The following is a 22,460-nucleotide window of genomic DNA, read 5'->3' on the forward strand; positions in this document are numbered from 1 at the left end:
TCTCACTCTCTCTCTCTCTTACTCTCTCTCTCTTTTACTCTCTCTCTCTCTCCTACTACTTTCACCAATGTACACATAACATGTGTGTACAATACAATAGAATAGAATATAGTAGAACAGAGCCATCCAGAGCCAATGACAGCACTACACAGAGGATGGAATATCACTATCACATCTAGAATGATCTGTTCTAGAATGATCTGTTCTAGAATGATCTGTTCTAGAATGATCTGTTCTAGAATGATCTGTTTTAGAATGATCTGTTTTAGAATGATCTGTTCTAGAATGATCTGTTCTAGAATGATCTGTTCTAGAATGATCTGTTCTAGAATGATCTGTTTTAGAATGATCTGTTTTAGAATGATCTGTTCTAGAATGATCTGTTCTAGAATGATCTGTTCTAGAATGATCTGTTTTAGAATGATCTGTTCTAGAATGATCTGTTCTAGAATGATCTGTTTTAGAATGATCTGTTCTAGAATGATCTGTTTTAGAATGATCTGTTCTAGAATGATCTGTTCTAGAATGATCTGTTCTAGAATGATCTGTTTTAGAATGATCTGTTCTAGAATGATCTGTTCTAGAATGATCTGTTTTAGAATGATCTAGAGATTCTAAAGATACAATGGCTGGTAGAGTGATAGATCTGTGCGCTATAGGGAAAAGGGTATTAGAATAGGGAATAAGGTGCCATGAGCTGGGATTCTACCTGTGTTTTTCCATTAGTACTGTGTGCTATTAGCCACCTGGAGGCTGTATTATTAAATCAGGTAGAAACCCTCACTACCCCGAGGACTTCATTCATATTATCATAATGGTAATTATGCCAAGCAGAACTTGTATTAGACACTAATGGTAATTATGCCAAGCAGAATTTGTATTAGACACTAATGGAAGAACCAAGTTACTCTCTCTTACCCTGACATTCCTCTTTAAGATCTCACGGCTCATGAGGACACGCCCCTCTGCCAGGTTGATCTCGGCCAATGGGACGAGAGTCTCGCCAATGACCTCATCACGGGAGAACCTATCGAAGCTGAGCACCATGAAGTGGAGGGACAGCTCCTGCACACGGACCAATGGGATCCCGTAGAAACTGAAGGTCTCGTCAAACGCCGGGTCCAGAGTCTTCCTCAGGACGCGAGTCTTGACCCGGTGCTTCTTCTCCGGCAGCAGGGTCAGCTTAATGTAGGGGTCAGAGGTCAGGGACTGCTCGTCGGTCGGGGTCAGCCCGTGGGCCTCCTTGATGTGAACCACGAAGGCCTTCTTCTCTGAGTTGTATTCCAGGGAGAAGTGAAGGGTCCCGAGGCCCACGTCAGGCCCTCCGTCCTGGGATTTGTCTTGGTCAGCGGCACCCTGGGTGGGGATAGGGGTCTGGCCGGAGAGGCTATTGGTGGTGGTAATGGTTGTGGGGGAGGGAACCCCAGGCTGGGTGAACCCTGGGTGGGGGGAGGGAATGTCCAGATCTGGGGAGCTGCGGACCTTGGCGTGGGTCTGGGGGTTGGAGTGTGGAGGTTTGGTGGTGGAGGTGAAGTTGCCGTTCAGGTCACGTTGTTTCTCCAGGTCCAGGTGAAGGGGCGTTCTGCCCCCTGCTGGGCTGGAGGCCGCTTGCAGTTGTTTTTGTTGTTTAGCGTTGTTGCTGTTGGCGTTGCAGTTTCCGTTCACGTCGGTCTTGCTTTCATTGGCGGTGGCAGCAAACTTCTTCTTGGCGCTAAGACTCTCGGGGTAGATGTCGACACCTTTGAGCATGTGCACGAACTTGTAGGGTGGTGTCGTCTGTGGCTTGGTGCTTTTACGCTGGCAGCAGATCCAGGCGAAGAGGGAGACGCAGGAGACAAGGCCAAACACACTCACCACTGCAACACTCACTGGCACCTCCACTAGAGAGAGAGAGAGAGAGAGAGAGAGAGAGAGAGATGTGAAAAGGAAGAGAGAGAGAGAGAGAGAGAGAGAGAGAGAGAGAGAGTTTTGTTAACCGCCCCTCCCTCCTGTGGATCTATTGTCTGTGTGTGTGAGTGTGTGTGTGTGTGTGTGTGTGTGTGTGTGTGTGTGTGTGTGTGTGTGTGTGTGTGTGTGTGTGTGTGTGTGTGTGTGTGTGTGTGTGTGTGTGTGTGTGTGTGTGTGTTGAATATGCGTAAGTTTCCTCTGTCTAACTACGTCTGTAGATGAATGTATTGACAAGCTGAATCAGAAACCCACTGCTTATTACCATGACTAACAGGCTGACTGACTGACTGACTGACTGACTGACTGACTAACAGGCTGACTGACTGACTGACTGACTGACTAACAGGCTGACTGACTGACTGACTGACTGACTGACTGACTGACTGACTGACTAACAGGCTGACTGACTGACGCACTGTCTGAGTCAGAGACAGCATGACAACAGCACAATCTGGGGTTGTATCCCAAATGGAATCCTATTCCCTAGATAGTGTCCTATGGGCACTGGTCAAAAGTAGTACAGTACACTATATATGGAATAGGGTGCCATTTCGGATGGAGTCTGCACAATCTGGGACTCCTACATGACATGACATGACATAACTGAATAATCAAGGGTGGGGTCATACAGTGTGAACAGAGAAATGGCCTTTTGACATAACTTGGCATTTTGATATGTTATAGAGATTTGAGACAAAATTATGAAGTAGCTTATTGGTTTATTAATAATTGATGATTATTCATTAACTGTCATTAATCTCAACTGGCCAATCAGATGAGAGATTGGGGTCTGTTTTGTTAGTTAGCAACACAACACACATAAAGGTTCTTATATCTGTGTCAGAACTAAAAACAGGGAAGGCAACCCCAGTGTCTCACCCCTGTCTTTCAGCTCCACACACACACACACACACACACACACACACACACACACACACACACACACACACACACAACTATATGCTCTGAGAGTGTGTGTCACGTCAAGGCATGCAGCAGTCTTTCAGCAGGAATGTACCATATCTTTACAGCTGGGATAATGAACCCCGACATAACGCTGGGATAATGAACCCCGACATAACGCTGGGATAATGAACCCCGACATAACGCTGGGATAATGAACCCCGACATAACGCTGGGATAATGAACCCCGACATAACGCTGGGATAATGAACACCGACATAACGCTTTATTTCAACATATTGCTATATACCCTACTGCGGTACAATGATGCGTGATAGTTACCATTAGCTAGTAAAATACTCGAGAGGTAATCTAACTGGTGATTTTTTTATTCGGTTTTTGCTTCTCATATGTTTTCTTGTATATCCGTAGCATGATATTCTCAATATGATCTCGTGAATAATTAAAGGAGAAATCAATTAAACACATGAACTAAGGTGTGTTCGGAGCCCACGTCACGGTGCAGCGGGTGCAGAAACAGATGGAGACGCCGACTGGTGGTGGGTGGATCACGAGACTCTACAGCAACGTCCCCAATGGCACCCTATTCCCTGTTGACTAGAGCTAGTTTGGTCAAACGGAGAGCACTATATAATGTATAAGGTGCCATTTGGGAAACATTGTGAATATTACTGACCAAAAGAACAGAGGCTTTCCGAGTTTTCCCAACCACACTCAAATAAATCGCCAGCTACATACCGAACTGCGTTTCTTCCGTCACCATCGGAGCCATGTTCCCGCTTGCTCGCGTGCTCTGTCCAAGGTGCTGAAACCGTCCGCCCTTCGGTTTATTCCGGCACTCGCACTCTATAAACCAACCCTTCCCGCCAATCCGTCCTCTAGGTATATCTGCTTGACAGCGAATAGCGACAGATTTTTTTGATGATGTGACTTAAATTATTTAATCTGTTTGTTACGGTTTAATAATTCAAACGCAGCTGTTCTTTTCAGCGAGGCAACGTTTGGCAGGCTATTGTCTGTTCTCTTCCCAGCGCGAGTCTCACCCTGCTCGTGTTGTTACTCTTTGCGCTATGAGCATCTCTGAGGATGAACCACCCCTCTCCCTCCTCTCTCTCCCTCTCGCCCCCTCCTCCCTCCTCTCCCAAGCACCCCCACCCTCCTGCTGAGTTCCCAGCCGCTGACGCAGTTGTGACGGAGGCTGCTGAAATCACTGCCTCGGTGAAACAGCATAACAAGCAACAAGCTCATCAATTTCTATGACTGGCTTACTGACTGGCTGACTGGCTGGCTTACTGACTGACTGACTGGCTGGCTGGCTAACTGAGTCCCTTATACACTACATGACCAAAAGTATGTGGACACCTGCTCATCAAACATCTCATTCCAAAATCATGTGCATTAATATGGAGTTTGTCCCTCCTTTGCTGCTATAACACACTTTCCACTAGATGTTGGAACATTGCTGCAGGGACTTGCTTCCATTCAGCCACAAGAACATTAGTGAGGTCGGGCACTGATGTTGGGCAATTAGGCCTGGCTCGCAGTTGGCGTTCCAATGAATCCCAAAGGTGTTCGATTGGGTTGAGGTCAGGGCTCTGTGCAGGCCAGTCAAGTTCTTCCAAATCAAATCAAATCAAATTTATTTTTATATAGCCCTTCGTACATCAGCTGATATTCTCAAAGTGCTGTACAGAAACCCAGCCTAAAACCCCAAACAGCAAGCAAAGCATGTGAAAGAAGCACGGTGGCTAGGAAAAACTCCCTAGGAAAAACTCCCTAGAAAGGCCAAAAACCTAGGAAGAAACCTAGAGAGGAACCAGGCTATGAGGGGTGGCCAGTCCTCTTCTGGCTGTGCAGGGTGGATATTATAACAGAACATGGTCAAAATGTTAAAATGTTAAAATGTTCATAAATGACCAGCATGGTCAAATAATAATAATCATAGTAGTTGTCGAGGGTGCAACAAGCACGTCCGGTGAACAGGTCAGGGTTCCATAGCCGCAGGCAGAACAGTTGAAACTGGAGCAGCAGCACGGCCAGGTGGACTGGGGACAGCAAGGAGTCATCATACCAGGTAGTCCTGAGGCATGGTCCTAGGGCTCAGGTCCTCCGAGAGTAAGACAGAAAGAGAGTAAGAGAGAATTAGAGAGAGCATATTTAAATACACACAGGACACCGGATAAGACAAGAGAAATACTCCAGATGTAACAGACTGACCCTAGCCCCCCGACACATAAACTACTGCAGCATAAATACTGGAGGCTGAGAGGGATCAGAAGACACTGTGGCCCCATCCGATGATACCCCCGGACAGGGCCAAACAGGCAGGATATAACCCCACCCACTTTGCCAAAGCACAGCCCCCACACCACTAGAGGGATGTCTCCAACCACCAACTTACCGTCCTAAGACAAGGCCGAGTATAGCCCACAGCGATCTCCGCCATGGCACAACCCAAGGGGGGGGGGGGGGGGGGGGCGCCAACCCAGACAGGAAGACCACGTCAGTGACTCAACCCACTCAAGTGACGCACCCCTCCCATGGACGGCATGGAAGAACACCAGTAGGCCAGTGACTCAGCCTCTGTAAAAGGGTTAGAGGCAGAGAATCCCAGTGGAAAGAGGGGAACCGGCAAGGCAGAGACAGCAAGGGCGGTTCGTTGCTCCAGCCTTTCCGTTCACCTTCACACTCCTGGGCCAGACTATACTTAATCATAGGACCTACTGAAGAGATAAGTCTTCAGTAAAGACTTAAAGGTTGAGACTGAGTCTGCGTCTCTCACATTGGTAGGCAGACCATTCCATAAAAATGGAGCTCTATAGGAGAAAGCCCTACCTCCAGCCGTTTGCTTAGAAATTCTAGGGACAATTAGGAGGCCTGCGTCTTGTGACCGTAGCGTACGTGTAGGTATGTACGGCAGGACCAAATCGGAAAGATAGGTAGGAGCAAGCCCATGTAATGCTTTGTAGGTTAGCAGTAAAACCTTGAAATCAGCCCTTGCCTTAACAGGAAGCCAGTGTAGGGAGGCTAACACTGGAGTAATATGATCAAATTTTTTGGTTCTAGTCAGGATTCTAGCAGCCGTATTTAGCACTAACTGAAGTTTATTTAGTGCTTTATCCGGGTAGCCGGAAAGTAGAGCATTGCAGTAGTCCAGCCTAGAAGTAACAAAAGCATGGATAAATTTTTCTGCGTCATTTTTGGACAGAAAATTTCTGATTTTTGCAATGTTACGTAGATGGAAAAAAGCTGTCCTTGAAACAGTCTTGATATGTTCTTCAAAAGAGAGATCAGGGTCCAGAGTAACGCCGAGGTCCTTCACAGTTTTATTTGAGACGACTGTACAACCATCCAGATTAATTGTCAGATTCAACAGAAGATCTCTTTGTTTCTTGGGACCTAGAACAAGCATCTCTGTTTTGTCCGAGTTTAAAAGTAGAAAGTTTGCAGCCATCCACTTCTTTATGTCTGAAACACAGGCTTCTAGCGAGGGCAATTTTGGGGCTACACCATGTTTCATTGAAATGTACAGCTGTGTGTCGTCCGCATAGCAGTGAAATTTAACATTATGTTTTCGAATGACATCCCCAAGAGGTAAAATATATAGTGAAAACAATAGTGGTCCTAAAACGGAACCTTGAGGAACACCGAAATTTACAATTGATTTGTCAGAGGACAAACCATTCACAGAGACAAACTGATATCTTTCCGACAGATAAGATCTAAACCAGGCCAGAACTTGTCCATGTAGACCAATTTGGGTTTCCAATCTCTCCAAAAGAATGTGGTGATCGATGGTATCAAAAGCGGCACTAAGATCTAGGAGCACGAGGACAGATGCAGAGCCTCGGTCTGACGTCATTAAAAGGTCATTTACCACCTTCACAAGTGCAGTCTCAGTGCTATGATGGGGTCTAAAACCAGACTGAAGCGTTTCGTATACATTGTTTGTCTTCAGGAAGGCAGTGAGTTGCTGTGCAACAGCTTTTTCTAAAATTTTGGAGAGGAATGGAAGATTCGATATAGGCCGATAGTTTTTTATAATTTCTGGATCAAGATTCGGCTTTTTCAAGAGAGGCTTTATTACTGCCACTTTTAGTGAGCTTGGTACACATCCGGTGGATAGAGAGCCGTTTATTATGTTCAACATAGGAGGGCCAAGCACAGGAAGCAGCTCTTTCAGTAGTTTAGTTGGAATAGGGTCCAGTATGCAGCTTGAGGGTTTGGAGGCCATGATTATTTTCATCATTGCGTCAAGAGATATAGTACTAAAACACTTTAGTATCTCCCTTGATCCTAGGTCCTGGCAGAGTTGTGCAGACTCAGGACAATGGAGCTTTGGAGGAATACCCAGATTTAAAGAGGAGTCTGTAATTTGCTTTCTAATGATCATGATCTTTTCCTCAAAGAAGTTCATAAATTTATTACTGCTGAAGTGAAAGCCATCCTCCATTTGCGAAGGCTGCTTTTTAGTTAGCTTTGCGACAGTATCAAAAAGAAATTTCGGATTGTTCTTATTTTCCTCAATTAAGTTGGAAAAATAGGATGATCGAGCAGCAGTAAGGGCTCTTCGATACTGCACGGTACTGTCTTTCCAAGCTAGTCGGAAGACTTCCAGTTTGGTGTGGCGCCATTTCCGTTCCAATTTTCTGGAAGCTTGCTTCAGAGCTCGTGTATTTTCTGTATACCAGGGAGCTAGTTTCTTATGACAGATGTTTTTAGTTTTTAGGGGTGCAACTGCATCTAGGGTATTGCGCAAGGTTAAATTGAGTTCCTCGGTTAGGTGGTTAACTGATTTTTGTCCTCTGACGTCCTTGGGTAGGCAGAGGCAGTCTGGAAGGGCATCAAGGAATCTTTGGGTTGTCTGAGAATTTATAGCACGACTTTTAATGCTCCTTGGTTGGGGTCTGAGCAGATTATTTGTTGCAATTGCAAACGTAATAAAATGGTGGTCCGATAGTCCAGGATTATGAGGAAAAACATTTAGATCCACAACATTTATTCCATGGGACAAAACTAGGTCCAGAGTATGACTGTGGCAGTGAGTAGGTCCAGAGACATGTTGGACAAAACCCACTGAGTCGATGATGGCTCCGAAAGCCTTTTGGAGTGGGTCTGTGGACTTTTCCATGTGAATATTAAAGTCACCAAAAATTAGAATATTATCTGCTATGACTACAAGATCCGATAGGAATTCAGGGAACTCAGTGAGGAACACTGCATATGGCCCAGGAGGCCTATAAACAGTAGCTATAAAAAGTGAGTGAGTAGGCTGCATAGATTTCATGACTAGAAGCTCAAAAGACGAAAACGTCATTGTTGTTTTTTTTTTTGTAAATTGAAATTTGCTATCGTAAATGTTAGCAACACCTCCGCCTTTGCCGGATGCACGGGGGGTATGGTCACTAATGTAACCTGGGGGTGAGGCCTCATTTAACACAGTAAATTCATCAGGCTTAAGCCATGTTTCAGTCAGGCCAATCACATCAAGATTATTATCAGTGATTAGTTCATTGACTATAACTGCCTTGGAAGTGAGGGATCTAACATTAAGTAACCCAATTTTGAGATGTGAGGTATCACAATCTCTTTCAATAATGGCAGGAATGGAGGAGGTCTTTATACTAGTGAGATTGCTAAAGCGAACACCGCCATTTTTTATTTTGCCCAACCTAGATCGAGGCACAGACACGGTCTCAATGGGGAAAGCTGAGCTGACTACGCTGACTGTGCTAGTGGCAGACTCCACTAAGCTGGCAGGCTGGCTAACAGCCTGCTGCCTGGCCTGCACCCTATTTCATTGTGGAGCTAGAGGAGTTAGAGCCCTGTCTATGTTCGTAGATAAGATGAGAGCACCCCTCCAGCTAGGATGGAGTCCGTCACTCCTCAACAGGCCAGGCTTGGTCCTGTTTGTGGGTGAGTCCCAGAAAGAGGGCCAATTATCTACAAATTCTATCTTTTGGGAGGGGCAGAAAACAGTTTTCAACCAGCGATTGAGTTGTGAGACTCTGCTGTAGAGCTCATCACTCCCCCTAACTGGGAGGGGGCCAGAGACAATTAATCGATGCCGACACATCTTTCTAGCTGATTTATACGCTGAAGCTATGTTGCGCTTGGTGACCTCTGACTGTTTCATCCTAACATCGTTGGTGCCGACGTGGATAACAATATCTCTATACTCTCTACACTCGCCAGTTTTAGCTTTAGCCAGCACCGTCTTTAGATTAGCCTTAACGTCGGTAGCCCTGCCCCCTGGTAAACAGTGTATGATCGCTGGATGATTAGTTTTAAGTCTAATACTGCGGGTAATGGAGTCGCCAATGACTAGGGTTTTCAATTTGTCAGAGCTAATGGTGGGAGCCGTCGGCGTCTCAGACCCCACAACGGGAGGAGTAGAGACCAGAGAAGTCTCGGCCTCCGACTCCGACTCGCTTAATGGGGAGAACCGGTTGAAAGTTTCTGTCGGCTGAATAAGCGACACCGGTTGAGCATTCCTACAGCGTTTCCCTCCAGAAGCCATGAGAAAGATGTCCGGCTGCGGGGACCGTGCGAGGGGGTTTATACTAACGTTACCATCTGTACTTACTGGTGGCACAGACGCTGTTTCATCCTTTCCTACACTGAAATTACCCTTGCCTAACGATCGCGTCTGAAGCTGGGCTTGCAGCACAGCTATCCTTGCCGTAAGGCGATCGTTCTCCTGTATATTATAAGTACAACGACTGCAATTAGAAGGCATCATGTTAATGTTACTTAGCTTCGGCTGTTTGAAGTCCTGACGAACCATGTCCAGATAAAACCTCCGGGGTGAAAAAGTTGAATGAAAAAAGTTGAGTGAGGGAAAAAGTAAAAATATACGGTAATGAAAAAGTAAAAAACCGTCAGGTATCAAAGTAAGATCGGCAACAAAAACGCACAGCAGCGTAAACAAGTCTGCAAGTTGTGACCGGAAACAGGAAACACTGATCTCGACAAACTGTATGGACCTCGCTTTGTGCACAGGGGCATTGTCATGGTGAAACAGGAAAGGGCCTTTCCCAAACTGTTGCTACAAAGTTGGGAGCACAGAATCATCTAGAATGTCATTGTATGATGTAGCGTTACGATTTCCCTTCACTGGATCTAAGGGGCCTAGCCCGAACCATGAAAAACAGCCCCAGACCATTATTCCTCCTCCACCAAACTTTACAGTTGGCACTATGCATTTGGGGAGGTAGCGTTCTCCTGGCATCCACTAACAAAGACTACATCTCCTCTGCCCAGACCCCCATCCCTAGTGCCTGGCCACACCCCCATCCCTAGTGCCTGGCCACACCCCCATCCCTAGTGCCTAGCCAGACCCCCATCCCTAGTGCCTACCCTAATACGTAAATAAACAATAAAATTTAAGACGGAAAATACCAAAGAAAAATACCAAAGAACGCGCTCTCATTCACGCGCTTGGAAACACTACAGCCAAAATGGGAGCCACCTGGAAAAACTACAATTTCTGGCTCATTTTTCCAAAAACCAGCCTGAAACTCTTTCTAAAGACTGTTGACATCTAGTGGAAGCCCTAGGGACTGCAATCTGGGAGGACTTCGCCTTATAATAAAAGTGACAGCCATTGAAAATAGTGGTAGGCTGAACATTTCTTTGGGGGGGATGGTTTGTCCTCGGGGTTTCACCTACCATATCAGTTCTGTTATACTCACAGACATTATTGAAAACAGTTTTAGAAACTTTAGAGTGTTTTCTATCCAAATCTACCAATGACATGTATAGCCTAGCTTCTGGGCCTGAGTAACAGACAGTTTACTTTGGGCACGCTTTTCATACGGACGTGAAAATACTGCCCCCTACCCAAGAGAGGTTAAATGTTATATTTCTCTTTTTTTAAAACTGTGACTCTTGCAATAAACCACATCTGCTGACAATGTCTTTAAGTGTTTGAGAACCATATGCTTTTTTTTCATGGAGCCCATGCACATTTGATAAGTTGGATTTTGTTGGTCTATACATGTATAGATTCAAAGTTAACCTTCCATCTATTAACCTTAACCGCTTCCGTCTATCATAGAAGAACCAAATGAAACATTTTGGCAGACATGACGGTGGTGGGCATTCCATAGAATGGGAGGATCATAGTATTTTTTTACCTTTATTTAACTAGGCAAGTCAGTTAAGAACAAATTCTTATTTACAATGACGGCCTAGGAACAGTGGGTTAACTGCCTCATTCAGGGGCAGAACGACAGATTTTTACCTTGTCAGCTTGGGGATTCGATCTAGCAACCTTTCGGTTACTGACCCAACGCTCTAACCACTAGGATACCTGCCATCCCTCTAACCACTAAGCTACCTCCCACTATCCCAATCCTTAAAACAGCAGAACCACTGCCAGATAACAAACTGTGTGTGTGTGGCAGATGTGTGCCTTAAGCGAGTGTAACATGAAGGTCAAACAATGTCTAGGCTGCAGCAGGCGCACCATACTGAGAAGAAAAAAACAAAGCTTATTTCTCACTCACTACCCAGTGACCTTGCTGGGTAGAGTGGTAAATGAAAAATAAGATACGCATCAAATACCGTGGCGTAAATCACCGTACTTAGATAGCTTCATCATCAACTATAAGTAGACTTATTTCTTATGCTGCTCACCCGACAGTGTCCTTGCTGAGGAAAGATGAACCTGCCATCTTGGTAAATGAAAATCTAACTGCACCGTAATTCACCGTACTGAGATAGCTTCTCTGCAACTATGGGCTTATTCCTTGTGTGACGCATAGCCCAGTGCCCTCGCTGAAAAAAGATGAGCTGTCATCGTGGTACATGGCAATATTCTACCTATGAACCCAGCCAACCACCTGCTGCTTTATATATACACCATGTTATTATAGCAGCTTGCAATGTCGTAAGAGAGAACATAGCTCCTGGACCACAGGGCTGACAGCCATGACAAAATTAGCAATTACTGCAGGAACTCATTTAGGCTTCCACAATCTCAGAACATTTAATCAGATGTGATCTTGAGGGTGAGAAGCAGTAGCAGTGCCCATGCTGGAGTGGGTTGTCCATAGCTCATTGTTACCAGCCTCATCCTGGCACGTTTTTGCAAAATGTAAAATGCCACTGTCTCTCCCTCGTCTCTCTCCCCCCCCCCTCTCTCTCCCTCTCCCCTATCTCTACCTCTCCCCTGTCTCTCTCTCTCCATCTCCCTCCCCCCTCCATTTAATCTCCCTCCTTCTTTCCCCCTCCCTCAATCTATTTCTCTCCCTCCCTCCTCTCAGTAGGTGTGTGTGTGTGTGTGTATATATATATATATATATATATATATATTTGTATGTGTGCAGTGGAGTGCAGCCCCACTCTGAAAAAGCTAAATAATACATTGGCTTACAGAGAGAGAGAGAGCGAAACAGACAAATAAACTCACAGACAGACAGAGACAGACAGACAGAAAAACTCTGAACTCAAACCTAACATTAAGCGTAGCTTCATGTCCATATCCCGGCTCCTACCCATAACCCTAACCCTAGCCCTCCACATCTTGGCTCAGCTCTTGGGGTTCAGGTTGAGCCGGGAGTGGACATGAAGTTAGGTTTAGTGTTGATCCAGGATGTGGACTTGAAGCTATGTTTAGGGTTAGAGTTGAGCTGGGAGTGTCTGGACTATCATTAAATGTGAAGACTTATTTAAATCAAATCAGTTCTCTAGGTTTAATTATTACGTGATTAAACTAATAATGTAAACAGTAATTACCTAGGAAGTCGGGGCACCACAGAAAATGTTGAGATTTACAGAGTTATAATTTTACGAATATAACTCTTCAGAAATTGTAATATTTGATCGATTAGTCATTCTCATTCATGTATTATTATTATTACCTCATCAGTTCTCATTACTGTACGTCGCAAATCCTTGGATATCTGCACGAACCCTAGCCTAAATCATGAATCAGCAATATATACAAATTGGCGTAATTATGTAACGAGTGCGCTGAGAGTCAGGAAGCAAGTTCAGGGAGTGAGTGTTTAAATAAATAAAGGAAACAATGAACACAAAACACAAACAACACACCGACATGAAAACAGTCAATAACACCTGAGGAAAGAACCCAGGGGAGGGACAGATATAGGGAAGATAATCAAGGAGGTGATGGAGTCCAGGTGAGGGTCATGAAGTTGCGCAGGTGCGAGAGACGACAGTGACAGGTGTGCGGGACAATCAGCAGCCTGATGACCTAGAGGCCGGAGAGGGAGTATACGTGACAATTTATTTATTTATTAACTAACTAAATAATCACACAGAAATACATGACAAACAAACAGTAGATATTTGGGTTACTACATGATACAAAGAAAAAGTCCCTAGTGGATGATGCCGATATGACGGCATGGTAAAGAATGGAAAGGGGTGGGGACTCAGAAAGAGCGGGAAAGACAAAATGGATTCACTACACACAGTGGATAATTGTACTCAGAGACATGCTAATACTTTGCAAATGAACAGCCGCTCATTCTGAAAGAAATTGCAATGTACATATTTACGCTTGTATGTTGTTGTTGTCTCTCCGTTGAAAACACTCAAAATCGTCCTGTACAGTTCATCAGAGTCTCTGGTTAACTTTCCCAGAAGTCACAATGTCTTTCGTGGTTGTCGGTGGTTAGGATGGATACTTCAGAGTACCATTTGGAAATGTTCTCATAGAATAGATGTTTCAGCGGTTGTCGGTATTCTCGTTCTAGGTTTACGTAATTTCTAGCTGCAGACTAGTAATTGGTGTCATCTAGAATTTGCTCCTTCTGTAGTGAATCGATAGTCTCAGAGTTGAACCATTTCTAGCCACGTAGCCAAAACTACAGCTGTATGGCCTATAAAATTGTAGCCATTCCATCGTAGGGACTCTGTCCCGGCGTTCTCTGACTTAATGGATATTTTGTAGGAAGTGGGTTTTATACTCTGTGGAAAAAGGGGCGGTTCTATGACGCCTGATGTAATATCTGGGCTCACGGGGGTGTGGCCACTGACTAGTTAAACTTTATAACTAAACATCGCGTTTAGAAGGCCAACACGACATTACATCTCCTCACAAATAGTTTCATATTCAATCATATATTTTACACAACATTCAGGTAGAAAACTAATAACTGAGAAATTTACACTTCCAAAGCTACCGTTATTCCGTGCTACCGTCCTTCCTGATGTCACAAAATAAAACAACTTCGACAGGATTGTTCTTTAAATACCCACGGACCATTCCCACATTGTCAAAAATATAAATATTGTTTAATCCTCCAATTTTGGGGAATAGGAGTTGACCAAAGAGAAGCTCTTTGTTTCATAGATTTATTTCCCCTCTCTTTTTGCATGACCAGGGGGAGAGAGTCTCTGCCAGGAATTTATGACCTGTCATAAAGTCATAAAACTTGTGGTGGGAGAGAGAGTGAGAGGGGGGGGAGCCACGATATACACCCCAAAGGGCCACGTCGTGACAGGGCCTCAACCCTAGACATAACCTTAACCTTAATCCAATGAACAATGAATGCATGTCCCCCTCCCCCAGTACATGTCAGAAAGGTAGGCCTCACTTGAAGCCTGAACTATACTTAATGGGCTTTTGACTTGTCTAGTTAAATAAAAAATTGGCTTTTGAGTGGCATTGGCAGAACGGTTGAGGCTAGAATCAAAATGTATGCATGGGAACGTTCAACAGATGCTCCCGATGAACGCAAGCCTACATCTGACCATGTGAAACGTACTTTCACCCTGAAAACTTGGTCCCAAAGAGAACTCAGCTTTTCTTCCATAGAAAAGCATTACCCACAGCCCTCACGTAACCATGACGCCATCAATGACTGCGATTGAGCTAGCTAACCTTCCTTGCACACAAACAATCAGGAACTTATATGGATGCCCTGTGTTGAGATTCAGCTTCCTGTGGCAACAGGAAGTGTCTTAATTCAACTTCTGCACGGTCCTTTATTCTCTCCCTGAAACTCAGGGCATCGTTAAAGAGTGTCCCCAGGAGACAACACATTGAATTTTAGCTTCCTGTGATTACAGGAAGTGACTTAACTGAGGGTCATAGGGTCGGTTTCGAGGGGTTAAAATGTTAAATACTTGTGACCGGGGGAACCGGCATAGGAAATTTGAAGTTAATCGGCCCAAACGCATTTTTGACCTCCATTGGACACAATGGTCTTGCTCTTAGTTTCTAGAACTGCCTTGTTTTGAATTCTTTAATCAATTCTGCAGAGGATATAGATTTGGTCTCTGTCTGTCTGTCTGTCTGTCTGTCTGTCTGTCTGTCTGTCTGTCTGTCTGTCTGTCTGTCTGTCTGTCTGTCTGTCTGTCTGTCTGTCTGTCTGTCTGTCTGTCTGTCTGTCTGTCTGTCTGTCTGTCTGTCTGATTACAGGAAGTGAGAGAAAGGGGTAGAGTGAGGGAAGGGGAGAGAGGAGAGAGAGAGATGAGAGGAGGGGAGGGAGGGAAGGAAGGAAGGGGAGAGAGGAGAGAAAGAGAGAAAGAGAGATGAGAGGAGGGGGAGGGAGGGAAAGGGAGAGAGAGATAAGAGGAGAGGGAGGGAGGGGAGAGCGAGATGAGAGGAGGGAGGGAGGGAGGGAGGGAGGGAGGGAGGGAGGGAGGGAGGGAGGGAGGGAGGGAAAGAGAGAAAGAGAGAAAGAGAGATGAGAGGAGGGGGAGGGAGGGAAAGGGAGAGAGAGATAAGAGGAGGGGGAGGGAGGGGAGAGAGATGAGAGGAGGGGGAGGGAGGGAAAGGGAGAGAGAGATAAGAAGAGGGGGAGAGAGGGAAAGGGAGAGAGAGATAAGAGGAGGGGGAGGGAGGGGAGAGAGAGATGAGAGGAGGGGGAGGGAGGGAAATGGAGAGAGAGATAAGAGGGGGGGAGGGAGAGAAGAGAGAGATGAGAGGAGGGGGAGGGAGGGAGGGAGGGAGAGAAGTAGTGGTGGAAAAAGTAAAGATGCCTTAATAGAAAATGACTCAAGTAAAAGTGAAAGTCACCCAGTAAAATACTACTTGAGTTAAAGTCTAAAGGTATTTGGTTTTAAATATACTTAAGTATCAAAAGTAAATGTAATTGCTAAAATAAGTATCAAAAATAAAAGTATAAATCATTTCAAATTCCTTATATTAAGAAAATCAGATGGCACCATTTTCTTGCTGTTTTAATGTACAGATAGCCAGGGGCACGCTCCATGACTCAGACATATTTTACAAATGAAGCATTTGTGTTTAGTTTATCTGCCAGATAAGAGGCAGTAGGGATGATCAGGGATGTTCTTTTGATGTGTGTGATTTGGACCAATTCCCTGTCCTGCTAAGCATTCAAAATCTAACCAGTACTTTTGGGTGCCAGGGAAAATATGTGGAGTATATATTTCTTTAAGAATGTAGTGAAGTAAAAATAACAGTTGTCAAAAATATAAATAGTAAAGTACAGATACCCCCAAAAACAACCTAAGTAGCACTTTAATCTATTTTTACTTAAGAACTTTACACCACTGGAGAGAATGAAGGAAGGAAGAAAGGAGGGAGAATGGAGGAGGGAGAGACAGAAGGGGGAGAGGGTGAAGGAGGGATGGGGAGAGAGAGAGAGTCAACAGAGGTGGGAGAGAGGAAGGAGAGAGGAGGGAGAGCGATGAGAGGAGGTGGAGGCAGGGAAAGAAGGAGGGAGGGAAAATGGAGGGGGTAGGAGGGAGGGAGAGAAGGGGGAGAGTGAGGGAGGGGGAGAGAGAGATGGAGAGGGTGAGAGAGGGGGGAGAGGGTGGAGGCGGTGAAAGAAGAGGGAGGAAGAGAGAAGAGATAAACGTTGTGCTGGCCAAACAAGACGTAGCTATAAACAAAATGGAGTTAAATGGTTCCAGTCTGCCGTGAAGCGTTCATCCATGTAATTATTGGATATCAGAAACCCATTTGCATTGCTGGTAATAGCCTAATGTTAGCTAGCTAACATTGAACCTAGTTGGTTAGCTCTTTAGCTAGCTGCAGATTCATACTACAGCTATGAGAATGTTTGTATTGGTAGTAGTATGAGTTGGCATTATGCCGGTTCATTGTTTAGCTAGCTAGCTAGCTAGCTAGCTAGCTAGCTAGATACATGTCTAAACAAAAGATTCCACTTCGCTAGGTGATTACAAGACCCATCAAGTTAGCCAGGTTTGTCTGAGGGTAACTATGGCCATCTATTGTATTTCATGAACATCTGTACATGTCTAGACAATAGTGACCCGTCCACTTAGCTGGATGTGGTTATAGCATTTCTTTCACATGACCCATCAATTTAGACAAGTGTGTCCAGTAAGCATCATCTAATAATTAGAACATATTTTTATCTGGACACTTTCTGTTTCTGATATTGCTACTATGCAAGTAACCATTTCACTGTACCGTTTACACCTTCTGTATCCTGTGCATGTGACAAATAAACGTATTTTATATGATATAGTCTGTGTTTACCAGAGACGGTAATGTGAAGAACAACATGACCTGCACCAAAGTCAGATTAGGATATAGACCAAGGACTAGATAAAGTGTATTTTTACCTGGAGTTTTTCCTTATTGTAGACAACTACTTTTACCACTTTTAGTCTTGAAATCTTTGATTGTTTAATAACTACTCACTCTGTTTAGCACATGACCTCACATGGGAATCATTAAAGAGATGGGAGGGCTTAAGCTTAAGAGGGTGTGAACAATGCTGAATGGGTGGAGACGAAGACGAGCTCTCCAGTAGGTGTACCAAAACATTCAAGGGCCATTTTCTCAAAAGTGGGGTTACAAGTTTATCAACTTCCAAAGCAGTATTACTTTCTTATTGTTCCTCAACTCCAGTGTATGATATACCATTTTCTAGCTTTGAGTCTCTACTTTTATCCAATGTAAATAACATAACTTCAAATTTTGCTACATAAGACCGAATCGAGGCAGTCGGTCACAATTGAGGATGTTCTGAAGGCAAAACGGGCGAAACTCTATATTTTGAAGTTGTTCCTAATTTTTTGTCCACTCAGTGTATAATTAGTGTAAGACTGTGCTCCCACCTAGTGGAGAGAAATGGAGAATGTGTCAAGACAAAATAGGAAGTGAAGTTCAGAGTCCAGACTTGTGATGCTTCTGGTTGATTGCTGAAATCACAGACAAATGACAAAAAGGAATGGACAGAAGGGGAAAAGGGAAGGCCTTTAACGTCCATCCACCCACTGGTTTCACTCAGCAATAAACACAAAGGACAATCAAGACAATCATCAAACGTCTGTAAAAAAAAAAAAAAAAAGAAAGGCCACAACGGAACGGCTTTAACCCCTTTCGTCATACAAACACAACACTGGTTCATGTCCCAACCGTCCAGCAGCAGCAACAACAGATCCCTTCCTTCTTCCCTGTCATGTATACTAACATCAAAGGCAGACACTTTGGGAATAAGGTTCAACCTCCCAGATCACTCAAACTCTGTCCAGAACAAACTGAAATACACTCAGCACTAATTTCTTTCATGTGGAGTAGAGTGCAGAATTTAAAACATTCGTTGTCTCCTCCGCATTCCAGTCCAGTAGGTGGCGGTAATGCACCTAATATTAGTCCGTATGCCCGCCATTAAAATCCAAAGAAGAAGAAGTTAGTCAGGCACCTGACTATATTGCATTGTGAATAGTCATATCAAGAGAACACCTGATTATTCACTAAAACACATTGTGTGTGTGTGTGTGCGTGCGTGCGTGCGTGCGTGCGTGTGTGTGTGTGTGTAAAGAGAGAGAACTTGTAGTCTTCACACGCTCAGGTAAGGAAAGAAATTGTACTTTAGATGTGGTTACCGGTAAATTCAAATAAAAAATCATTTTAAATGGGGAAATCTGGGATTGGTAGCCTGCATACATTTTTGGACTTGTAAATGAATGGAGATTGTAATTTATAAATTCTTTTTGAGTTTAGTTAAACTGTTTCACCCCAGCAGAACCCACATAAGCTTGTTTTACTCCATTGTTTGTCAATATCGTAATTGTAAACAAATGTATAGTTTGAAATCGTGGTTAAAACCAACCTTTTTGATGATGATCAGCCCCGTCTATGCATTTGAGAGTGATTACATTTCTTCAGCCCTATCAAGCTATTTACCAAAAAAGGTGACAGGGTCACCACTTTGTTGTGGTTTGAATCCCAGATTGCCCGTTTAAACAAATGACAACTATGAAGGATTGTAGATATACACTGAGTGTACAAACATCTGGGGGGGGGGGGGGGGGGGCATGGTCTCTACAAGGTGTGGAAAGCGTTCCACAGTGATGCTGGTCCATGTTGACTCCAAGGCTCCTCACAGTTGTGTCAAGCAGGCTGGATGTCCTTTGGGTGGTGGACCATTCTTGATACACACAGGAAACTGTTGAGCGTGAAAAACACAGCAGCGTTGCAGTTCTTGACACAAACCGGTGTGCCTGGCACCTACTACCATACGTTCAAAGGCACTTCAATCTTTATTTTATTTTTTTCACCTTTATTTAACCAGGTAGGCCAGTTGAGAACAAGTCCTTTATTTAACCAGGTAGGCCAGTTGAGAACAAGTTCTCATTTACAACTGCGACCTGGCCAAGATAAAGCAAAGCAGTGTGACACAAACAACAACACAGAGTTACACATGGAATAAACAATATGTATAGTCAATAACACAATAGAAAAAGTCTATATACAGTATGTGCAAATGGCGTGAGGAGGTAAGGCAATAAATAGGCCATAGTATTGAAGTAATTACAATTTAGCAAATTAACACTGGAGTGATAGATGTGCAGATGATGATGTGCAAGTAGAAATACTGGTGTGCAAAAAAGTTAATAAAAACAATGTGGGGATGAGGTAGGTAGATTGGATGCGCTATTTACAGATGGGCTGTGTACAGCTGTAGCGATCGGTAAGCTGCTCAAAGTTAGTGAGGGAAATATAAGTCTCCAACTTCAGAGATGTTTGCAATTCGTTCCAGTCATTGGCAGCAGATAACACGGAAAGAAAGGCGGCCAAAGGAGGTGTTGGCTTTGGGGATGACCAGTGTGATATACCTGCTGGACCGCGTGCTATGGGTGGGTGTTGTTATGGTGACCAGGGAGCTGAGATAAGGCGGAGCTTTACCTAGTAAAGACTTATAGATGACCTGGAGCCAGTGGGTCTGGCGACGAATATGTAGCAAGGGCCAGTCAACGAGAGCATACAGGTCGCAGTGGTGGGTGGTATGTGGGGCTTTGGTGACAAAACAGATGGCACTGTGATAGACTGCATCCAGTTTGCTGAGTAGAGTGTTGGAGGCTATTTTGTAAATGACATCGCCGAAGTTGAGGATCGGTAGGATAGTTAGTTTTACGAGGGTATGTTTGGCAGCGTGAGTGAAGGAGGCTTTGTTGCGAAATAGGAAGCCGATTCTAGATTTTATTTTGGATTGGAGATGTTTAATATGAGTCTGGAAGGAGAGTTTACAGGCTAGCCAGACAGCTAGGTATTTATAGTTGTCCACATATTCTAACATGCTGACCAGACCGGACACGTCGTGTGCGCGAGCGTCGCAAAATACATTTTGAAATCCATGTTATTCAATTATTGCACCCACACTGCTTGCGCGCGCCAACGAGCGTCTGCGCTGCCAAGAGCTAAAATAGAACTCCTTTCTATTTCTGACGCAGATCGCGCTGCAAGTCCTGCCCCTCCCATCTCCTCATTGGGTTTATAGAAGCAGGTACCCACGTGCCATCTCCTCATTGGTTATACCCACGTGGGTGATTGAAAGACGAACTGTTTTGCCAGTTGTCGTGGTAATGCTATGAAAGTGTAGATGCCAATCACCATATAAGTTTAAAGATAAAAAAGCCTGGAAGGAGGAGAGATGCAAACATTTGTAAAGCAAGGGGTCACGGGGGTATGTGTGTCTTTGAGTGAGAGAGACGCAGAGAAGACGAACCAAAATTGTACACAACTCTAAAAAGCACAGCCTTCTGATAAGATTGCACCGATTTACATTCTTCCAACCAATTGTGCAATTCTTTTAATTTTTTTGCGTAACTTATTTTTTAACTTACATTTTTACATTTTAGTCATTTAGCAGACGCTCTTATCCAGAGCAACTTTCAGTAGTGAATGCATACGTTTCATACATTTTTTTCCCCATACTGGTCCCCCATGGGAATCGAACCCACAACCCTGGCATTGCAAACACCATGCTCTACCAACTGAGCCACACAGGACCACTTATTGTGTACATAATGTTGCTGCTACTGTCTTTTATGACCGAAAATAACTTCTGGACATCAGAACAGCGATTACTCACCGCGGACTGGAAGAAACGTTTTTCTTTAACGAGTCCGACAAGAAGGATATCCTGCTTTCAATGGAACAGGTCCAAAACCCCGCCTTTTGCGTGAAGAAAAGACACAGGAAAAGGGGCTGCAGATCGGGGATCCATCTGAGAATCCGTAGGCGAGCAAGTAAACTCCCACTGCCATCCATTCTTCTTGCTAACGTGCACTCATTGGAAAATAAAATTGATGACCTACGATTAAGATTATCCTACCAACAGGACATTAAAAACTGTAACATCTTATAGTTCACCGAGACGTGGCTGAACGAAGATACGGACAATATAGAGATGGCGGGATTTTCCATGCACCAGCAGAACAGAGACGCTACCTCTGGTAAGACAAGGTGTGGGGGTGTGTCTATTTGTCCATAACAGCTGGTGCGCTAATATTAAAGAAGTCTCGAGGTATTGCTCATCTGAGGTGGAGTACCTTTTGATAAGCTGTAGACCACATTATCTACCAAGAGAGTTCTCATCTATATTATTCGTAGCTGTCTATTTACCACCACAGAACGAAGCTGGCACTAAGACAGCTCTCAACCAACTCTATAAGGCCATAAGCGAAGAAGAAAATGCTCACCCAGAAGCAGCGCTCCTAATGGCCGGGGACTTTAGTGCAGGCAAACTTAAATCAGTTTTACCAACTTTTTACCAGCATGTCACATGTGCAACCAGAGAAAAATCAATTCTAGACCATCTTTACTCCACACACAGAGATGCATACAAAGCTCTCCCCCGCCCTCCATTTGGCAAATCTGACCATAATTCTATCCTCTTGATTCCTGATTACAAGCAATAACGAAAGCAGGAAGTACCAGTGACTCGCTCAATACGGAAGTGGTCAGATGACGTGGATGGTACACTACAGGACTGTTTTGCTAGCACAGACTGGAATATGTTCTGGGATTCATCCAATGGCATTGAGGAGTACACCACCTCAGTCATCAGCTTCATCAATAAGTGCATCGACGACGTCGTCCCCACAGTGACTGTACATACATATCCCAACCAGAAGCTATGGATTACAGGCAACATCCACATCGAGCTAAAGGCTAGAGTTGCCGCTTTCAAGGAGTGGGAGACTAATCCGGACGCTTATAAGAAATCTTCACTGACATTTTCAACCTCTCCCTGACCGAGTCTGTAATACCTACATGTTTCAAGCAGACCACCATAGTCCCTGTACCCAAGGAAGCGAAGATAACCTGCCTAAATGATTACCGCCCCGTGGCACTCACGTCGATAGCCATGAAGTGCTTTGAA

General features: G+C 44.4%; 1 protein-coding gene across 1 annotated transcript in view; it reads right to left on the bottom strand.

Annotated features, from left to right (window-relative positions):
* Positions 1 to 3,904, bottom strand: part of syt4 (synaptotagmin IV) — an 8,865-nt gene extending 4,961 nt beyond the window's left edge. The window contains 2 exon segments of the mRNA NM_001140430.1: positions 919 to 1,880; positions 3,610 to 3,904. Of these exon segments, the coding sequence (NP_001133902.1) occupies positions 919 to 1,880; positions 3,610 to 3,643 (996 nt within the window). The 5' untranslated portion in view covers positions 3,644 to 3,904.
* Positions 3,905 to 22,460: the final 18,556 nt, after the last annotated feature.

Source organism: Salmo salar, chromosome 18, assembly GCF_965601325.2.
Source record: "Salmo salar chromosome 18, fSalSal1, whole genome shotgun sequence".
Lineage (NCBI taxonomy): Eukaryota > Metazoa > Chordata > Actinopteri > Salmoniformes > Salmonidae > Salmo > Salmo salar.